General features: G+C 38.7%; 1 protein-coding gene across 1 annotated transcript; it reads right to left on the bottom strand.

The window, feature by feature from the left end:
* Positions 1-636: 636 nt before the first annotated feature.
* On the bottom strand, positions 637-2,421 carry MEPE (matrix extracellular phosphoglycoprotein). The gene has a single exon (XM_077882601.1). The coding sequence runs from the start codon at positions 2,198-2,200 to the stop codon at positions 962-964; it is 1,239 nt and encodes a 412-aa protein (XP_077738727.1). The 5' UTR covers positions 2,201-2,421; the 3' UTR covers positions 637-961.
* Between the last annotated feature and the right edge of the window lie 6,421 nt (positions 2,422-8,842).

The raw sequence follows: 8,842 nt of genomic DNA, 5'->3' as shown, positions 1-8,842 counted from the left end.
ATAATATTTGCCAAAGTAAATTTTTCTCTTGGCTTTGTACTTATGCTTCTCCTTCTCAATGTATCCCTGTTCCTCCTCCCTTCACCCCATTCCCTTCTTTGTCTGGAAGGAGGCAGAACTAATGAAAGTAGTGATAATGTGATAAGTTGTTTCAGGAAATAAAATTTGTCTTTTTAAAAAAGATTTCATTTATTTAGGTGAGAGAGACAGTGAGAGAGAGAGAGCACGAATGGGGGAGGAGAGGCAGGCTCCCCGTTGAGACGGGGGGGAGGGGGATCCCAGGACCCTGGGATCATGACCTGAGTCAAAGGCAGATGTTTAACTGACTGAACCACCTAGGTGCTCCTAAAACTTATCTTATAAGAAGTTATAAATGTGCAATACAAGAAGGGAACATAGAAAGCTATGAAGCAGGACATCTTCATTAGAGCACAGGGAGGTCAGAAGAAGAAGGAAATGCTGCCTTAAGTACAGTGGGATGAGAGAATGTGGCTAAGCTTTATTCAGCAGATTAACTTCATAACACTGCCTTTGCCAGCAGCAGAACTAATCTTGTTGTCTCTGAAATGAAGCACCACAGACAACAGATTTTCTTAGAGATTATTTAATTACAGATTATCATATGACAGATATTGCTGTTCTTCATATCTATAAAGCAAACAGCATAGGAAGGCTTTTGTGACACAAACTAGTTTTAAATGACATCTATTCAAATGTGAACTATTCCACAAATCCTTAATTAATTTTTCTCCTTTAAAACAAACTTCGTAACTTTGAATAGAATTTCAGACTGTGACCGTTACGACAGCAACAAATCTCCCCCAGAGCCTGGTTTTCTTGGTTTACTCAATCTCCGCTCTGCTCTTTCTCATCTGGTCTGCCCTCAGATGGCTCCCCTTTTCTGTCAGGTTACAGATGATGAGGTATTTGAACCTCTATCCTGCTGGTAATTTCTAGTGGGCTAGTCACCATCACTCTCACTGGAACTGTCACTGTCAGATGATTCACTACTATCATGCCTTCTAGGGGGGCTCACCCTTCTCCTGGAATGGGGTTTTCTGTAACCCCAGGAGCCTTTCCTCTTTGGCACACCCTTATTCCATGTAGAATTTTGTCTGTGGGGTACATAATGATTTTTTCTGCTCTGTGTTATTATAGTCTCCTCATTATTGAGGCCATTATGGGAACCTATTTCATTTTTAATTTCGCTATCAAGATCATGAGAAGGAACAAGCTGGCTCTGACTTTTGCCCTTAGTGGGAAATCTTTGTTTTCCAGTTGAGATTACTTTATTCCTATTAGAATGCTCTGTATCTTTTCTACTACTACCTTTGCCATTTTTTGGAATTTCATTATAATTAGTACTTTCAGCTACATCACTACTGCCTTCAGCTTTTTTCTCTTTTGAGGGTGGAAAAGGGTAATGAAACTCTACTTTCCCTTGGTGAGCATTTTGGCTGTTGGCACCTACTCTGTTTCCTTCTTTTCCAGGGAGTTCCTTAAAGTTGGTGCTACCTATGATATCGTTGCTGCCCTCTACTAGGCTTACATCAGTGCTTGCCTCTTTTCTTGTTTCATCCCTGGTTCCAGTGGTACTTCCACCACTTTCTTCTCTTTCTGGGATCTCATTATAACCTGGCCTTCTTGCATCAGGACTGATAGTATCAGCTTCACGTGGGCCAGAAGACTCTGTTTGTATATCTGTACCTTTTAGGTCAGGACCAATAGGTTCTACCTTACCAGAAATGTCCTTAAAAGGTTGACCATCTCCGCTGAAAGGAGAGATATCATTGTCCCCCCTCTCTTGAAGATCTGGGTAACCACTGCCTTCAAAATCACTGGGGATTTTTTTGACTTTTTGGAGCTGTTTTGGATAGTCAATGTTGTGTTGGGTATGATGGGTGCTTTTGCTTTTAACTGGAATATTCTGGGCTTGAGGATCTCTTTGATAATTCTTCCTATTTTTTGAGGGGACTTTAACATAGTTCACACTTGCTGGAATTTTGCTTAGAATATTTCTGGGTTTGTTCTCTTTGTTTTCTTCTGCCAAGAGTTCAGTCACAGTCCCTGGCTCCATTATATGTTGCATATTATTTCTGATGAGAGCTGTACCATATTCTTCTTGGTCATGTGATTTGTTGATAGCATTGTCTTTATCCTCGGCCCCATTATTCCCAGGGGATTCAAGGTAAACGGACATCTTTAGGTCACTGTGGGCATTTTCTTTGTTATTAATGCTATCAACTTCATTTGTGGTCTGTATGTTTTCAAAAAGAGTTTGGGTTTTGCTACTTTCTTTATTTTCACTGGCTCCAAGAATGGACAAGTTTTTCTCTCTTTCCTGGGCAATGTTTTCTTTAGGTGCTGGCTCTTGATTTCTTCTCTTACCAGAATTTTGAAGAGCAGTATTGTCTTTGTTTTTTTCTTCCTGCTAAAGTGTAATTTTCAACATAAAGTATTATTATATATTAAATTTTAAAAATTTAATAATTCCTAGGCAATTTAAAAAGAATTACCCACCAGATATTTAAGAGAAAGACTATTAATTCAATAGAAGTTTGTTGGCAGAGATAATTCTGGAATGATCAAAGCAAGTTTCATGGATAAAGAATGAATTGGTAAAGAATGGCTCTCCTTTAGCCTGTGGGGTCCCACGGGGCCCCACACTCTGATGTGGCCTGAGCAGCCTTGAGCACAAAGCATCTAGTAGCTTCCTTGCCCTGGCCACAGCCCTGTTTTTACTAATACAGCTTAATTTCATCCTGTCTTTTTTGGCCACCACTTCAGTCTGTTGGCTCTTATTGAGCATGTGGACATTTTCTTGGATGTATTAATTAAATGTGTGCAAATACATGAGCGCTCCCAGATGAAGGAAAAAAGTGTAATCAGCTAGAAGCTTGCACTCACAGGGCAAGTGTGTAGGGAAAACAAAGGAGATGGAAAACCCACATTCAGGGAAGCCAGAGTATTGGGGAATTACATTTAGTGGAACAGCAGGCAGCTTGACCCCAGTCAAGTGCTTGTTGAAAGTACGTGTACTTTTGAAAGAGCACAGGTATTAGAATGAGTTGTCCAACTCTACCGTTTATGAGCTATGTGATCTTAGAAACCTTATTTTTTTTTTTACTTCTCTGAGGCTCAGCTTTCTTGATTGTAAAATAAGAAAAATGACACCTACCTTTCAGGATTGTTGGGAGAATTAATGGTTTGTTGGTTTGTTTGTTTTTAAGATTTTATTTATTTATTTATTTATTTATTTATTTATTTATTTATTTATTCACAAGAGACACAGAGCGAGAGAGAGGCAGAGACATAGGCAGAGGGAGAAGCAGGCTCCCTGCAGGGACCCCGATGTGGGACTCTATCCCAGGACTCCAGGATCACACCCTGAGCCGAAGGCAGACGTTTAACCGCTGAGCGACTCAGGCATCCCAATTAATGGTTTTATTAAATGTTATAATGTGTGTAAAGTATCTAGAACAATGTCAATGTGTAAGACAAATGATGGTAACTATCATTTCATACATAACCACATATAGCCCTTTATCAAATGGCTGCTTCCTTTCTTCTATATTGTGAGTAATAGTCACTTGATTATTGGATGCACAGCTATTTCCCAGTACCTGTTCCTCCCTAACTGTGGTAGTGACAGATGGAGACGGACTAACTCTGGACCCTTCTCTCCATGTACCAACTGAATGTCACCCTCTGGGAGGGTTCTGTGAGCTTCTGGCCCCTCATACTATGCCCTCTGAAATTTATTTTGCTTGGACTTCCTATTTCTCTCTTTCTTTTATCTGCAAATAAGAATATCATTTTATTTGAAGGGCAGCTTACTTTTCCACATGTATCTTACCATTGGAAGCAGTGGGGAGATTGTTGAATCAGCTCATGCATGAATCTCAAGATTAAAAAGAGTTTATGGAAATGCCTTCTACTCTTAGGAAACTGGCTAATACACAGCATACAAAAGATATAACTTGTAGTATCTTTAAGATATAATTTGAAATTATTAATTCGTTTCAGTTATGATATTCACTGATCTTTTATATTGGCAAGGATATTCTGAAAATAGGCAATATTTTTCTGTGGGGGGAAGTGTGATCGATACAAACTTTACAGTAAATTACTTCTGAATAAAAAGTATTTTAAACATTTGGCTTATTTTAAGTCATTGAATCTTGGAAAGTTTTACGTGAACATTTATATCTTCCTTTGAAATCAAGTTCATTTGCTCATTGTGAATATGGCTTTTTGCACTAAATAGTTGTGTTAATCAGTAAACTATGATAATCCTTTTTAACTTATTTTCTCTCCCTACTTTGCCATGGGAAATTTTGTTTTCTTTCTGGTGCTTCAACTGCCTTGAAAACAGTAGCAAAGGGACACCTGGGTGGCTCAGTGGTTGAGCGTCTGCCTTTGGCTCAGGGCATCATCCTGGGGCCCTGGGATAGATGAATCTTGCATCGGGTTCCCTGCATGGAGCCTGCTTCTCCCTCTCCCTGTGTCTCTGCCTCTCTCTCTGTGTCTCTCATGAATAAATAAATAAAATATTTTTTAAAACTCCACAAAGCAGTAGCATGTATACTAATGAATTGTGTCCATTTCATTAAAGACTGAATAGAGTTCTTTTATAGATGAAAACATGAAACAACTTTTAAACTGTGGAATGTAATAGTCATTTTTGTATTTGTTATTTTAAATGATTTCTGGTTGCATCACTGCCTGCATGATGGTCCTTGTATCAGTTGGGTGGTCTGATTTCCTATGCTCTGCTTTTCTCTCTCCGTGCCCTAGTTCATATTATTCTTTTCATGGGGAATGGCCTCTCCCATCTGCTCATTTGCTCAAATTGTACTCATCTTCCAAAGCCCAGCTCAATTATTTCCATTATGTAGCTTTCCCTAAATACCAGACTAGGAACTAATCTTTTTCTACCCTAAGTCCCTAAATTCATGGTTTTTTGGGTACTACTCCCACAGCACTTTGCACATTCTGAATCTACTTTATAGTCACTTTCATAAGTGTCTTTTTTTTTTCTAACTCAGCTCCTGAAGAGAAAGAATTAAGTTTTCTTAATCATTTTATCTCACGTAGTATTTTGCTCAACATATATTTATTACAACAAAAACATTTTAACTTAGTATAACAAATTAGCTTAACAGGCAGTTAGTATTAGAGATGCCATCTAAAGAATAATGAGCAGAACAAAATAACATTCTGAAGAAAACCTACTACTTTCATGGGAAATGAAGCCAGATTTGGAAAAAGTAAATAGTCCTTCTGCTGATGGCATTTTAAGCTGTTTCTAGCTCTTTGGCCAATGAATCTGCAAAAAGAGACTGAATGAAAAGAATTATTGTCCTATTCCAGGGACAAGGCCCTTATTCTTTCTCTTCCAAGCATTCTCACCCAGATGGAGTCATCAGTGGAATGAATTTAAGGGACACTAAAACATGTCCCTCTTAAGGGCAAAATGATTTCTCCTATTAGCTTTCTAAACCTCACCATTAGAATATATGCTAGAATATGTTCAGAAACCCTTCTTACAAAAGGCCAAATGTTACTCAGAAGCAAGAAAAATGCATGGGCATCGGGGGTCCACCAGTATCACATACCTGCTAGGGCAAGTCCTGAAGCAGGGCAGGATTTGGATGAGGGCATGGGGTGGCCCATCTGTGTCAGAGTTTTTTAACTCTTTTAGCAGAGATATTTAAGGAGCCAGGGACTGTGGCACCCGCCACAGACAGAAACCCAGAATAATCAAAAGGAAAGTTGTCTCCTATAACAGTTTCCCCTAGGGTCAGTCCAGATTTTGGCTCCTGATAAGTATCTTCGCTCAGAGATTAAGCTTACCTTTATGTCAGTTTGATTTTTCCTCCCCGATGATGTGTAAACATACTTAAAAATATAATACCCATGTTTCTCATGGTGGCCTTTGTACGTTATCTACAAAAACATAACATTATATTAAGATGTGTTTATAGCATTAAATTTCCTGGTTCTCTTTCTGATTGTACAAGATATTCTTTAACTTAGGTGAAGTCAAATTCTGCCTCTGACAAATGGTAGTGCTTCTTATAACCACAGGAGAGCGTCTGTCAGCCAGCTCCTAAAGATAAACCTTGTCCCTTTCTTTTCTACATGCCTGTAAATCTATTTTCTCTAAGGATGACAAACAACTGCTCTCTCTTGCAGGGTATATTAATTTTGTTATCAAATTTCAGTGGAAATGGAGCATTTGGAAGTGCTTTCAGGTGGGAGGGGCTGTACAGATTGGGAGAAATGTAGGTTTTACAGTATTCATGTCTGTGGTCAAATTGGAAAGATTCACAGCATGAGCATTCAGGCTCTGATGTTGGCAGTTTTTACCTTCGTAATTTTCAGCTGTGTTGAAGAACAGAAGATTGTTAGGTCCTAGAAAAGAATTTTCTGAAACGGCCAGGAGAAACTATGGTAGGCTGCAATTTGGTGACATGAAAAACTGAGGCTACTTGTTTAACTTTCTGCATGCATATGGAAAACTAACTCCTTGTAAACAGAATTCTACATGAAGATTTAACTCTTTTCCCATTCTTTCCTCCCTCCTTTGTTGTTTTGTTCTCATGTACATGTGTGGGAAAATAGTTTGCTAATAAATATGCCAGGCTTTTTACTCACTTCTCCCTCGGAAGAAAGAAGTCACAGTGAATAGAAACAAATTTCCATTCAGAATGTTTCTCTTTTCTATCTAAGTGCCAAAATTATGTTGTGTAATTTTGCACTTCCCTTCTAAGTGCACAAGAATATTTTGACAGTTGAAAATTTCCTCTCAGGAGTTTTTTTCTTTACAAAGTTGAAATAGATTTATTTGAGAAGAATAATTCTGTTTACCCTCTGTTCTTCCACACAGTCATCCTTGGTTTTCCCAGTCTGTGGCTGAAATGTCTGGAAGGAAACAAGAAATAAAACTTCACCAAACATTCATCTCTTCATCCATTTCTGCAAACAATAAATGTCTCGTTTATTTTTCTCTTGCTGAATTTTATTCTTCAATGTAGAAAATCATTGCAACCAAAGAAGATGGATAAAGTACATTAATATTTGTTTTAGTCTGACAAAAGAGGATGCCCACATTCTTCCTCCAGAGGGAGACAATGCCATCTCCAATAGAACCATATTCAAGCACAGAATTGCCACATTGGGGAGGGGTGGCGCTCCAGATATGGAAGCTTGGATGTTGCTGATATCAACTGAAAAATAAGTTTTTACTGGCACATTGGGAGTTGTTTAGTATCAGTGAACCAAACTCAGAGCCCAGTGGTGTGGATTATTCGTGTGCAGTGATTGCATAAGTTTAGTAACTGCTGTATTAGCAAAGGGCTGATACTGCTATTAGTCCAGCAAAAGTAAAACTGTAGCCCTGTACATAAGGGGTAAGATCACATTCAGGGATGGTACTTGGCTGTTGCCAGTCACCTGAGCAGAGATTTCTGTCGGGGAAGGAAAAATGGAGTGGCCCGCAGATTGGATCTTGAGAGTACCTGGGGTGAGAGGTAGCTACTGAAGTGGAGAAAGGTCAGAAACAAGGAAGGAATAGATCCGGGCAGCGTGTTCCAGGCTTTTGGGCTTAAATTTAGGTGTCACAGGAGAGCCTGCAGAAGAGGACCGGAGAATTTTGGAGCAAGCTTGCTGTGAAAGAACAGACATAACAATTCTTTTATTCCTAGTATTTTAACTTTCTTATTTCTTTTTGAAACTCCTAGGTTATCTCAGATTTCAGAAAAGGAACCAGTAGCCAAGACTGGTTCGTGTTTATATGCATGTGCTAAAGTGGCAGCAGGCATCATGATGGCATGTATCAGTCGTAAAAGAGAGAGAACCCCTGAAGGGAAAGATGAAATAAAAAGACCTTATCCACCTAGAGAGTATTCTTCCTGAATAAGCCTCCATGATCTGTATTTTTCTGCAGTAAAATATAGGCAATTATCCTTTCAGATATTGCACTTTAGCTCTTTTTAGAATGACCTCTATAAACTGCATTTCCTGAGCAACTTTGCTGTCTGGGTTCAGCCTTGGTTTGGCTAATGGAAGGCCTAGCCTGGCATTGAGAGTAGAAAGAGAGCAGCCAAGGTATATTTTCCTGGTCTGTCTCTGTTTTGGCCTGTATCTCTAGGATTGGACACATCTCTTTTGTGCTCCTGCCTCCTCTGGGGCTCCTTCCCCCACACAGGGCACCGAGAACACCACCTCTTTCCTTGTTTCTTCAGCCCAAGGAGTAGTAGTAGTTTTAATCTTTGGGTTGCCTCACCACCCATGATTTGCTCTTTCTGTTTGTCCTATACTTTATAACTATTCTCCAAATAAAATTTCTCTATTGAACTGCCTATCATGAGAGTTTTGTTTTATTTTAATTTTATTTTCCTGACTGGACCCTAACTGATAAAATTGTCTTAGAAATAAACTCAAAACTTTAGTAAAAGTACCCTGTTGGCTTGTCTCCAAGGCAGATCTGCCTAACATTCCATTATATTCTAGAAACAAAAATGGTTTGTCAGTAACACCTTATATTTACATAGCACTTTACAGTTTGTAAACTACTTTTGTATATATAATCTTATCTGATTCCCCTAATAACCCCCGTGAGACAGGCAGTAGAAGAAACAAAATTGTCTACACTTAAACAGCTGGTAGAAGTAGTAGAAGATATATTGTAAAAGAGATATTGTAAGCAAATCCTTAGTCTCAAATTCCCAGGGTTAAAATAGATTTTTAAATGGCCTGCTGTATGCCAAAAAAATCATCTTTAATAATAAGAGGAAATGTTCCTGAATTTTACATTAAGTACCTTTAAGGCATATTT

Source organism: Canis aureus, chromosome 33, assembly GCF_053574225.1.
Source record: "Canis aureus isolate CA01 chromosome 33, VMU_Caureus_v.1.0, whole genome shotgun sequence".
NCBI lineage: Eukaryota > Metazoa > Chordata > Mammalia > Carnivora > Canidae > Canis > Canis aureus.
This window is presented reverse-complemented; position numbering and strand designations above follow the sequence as displayed.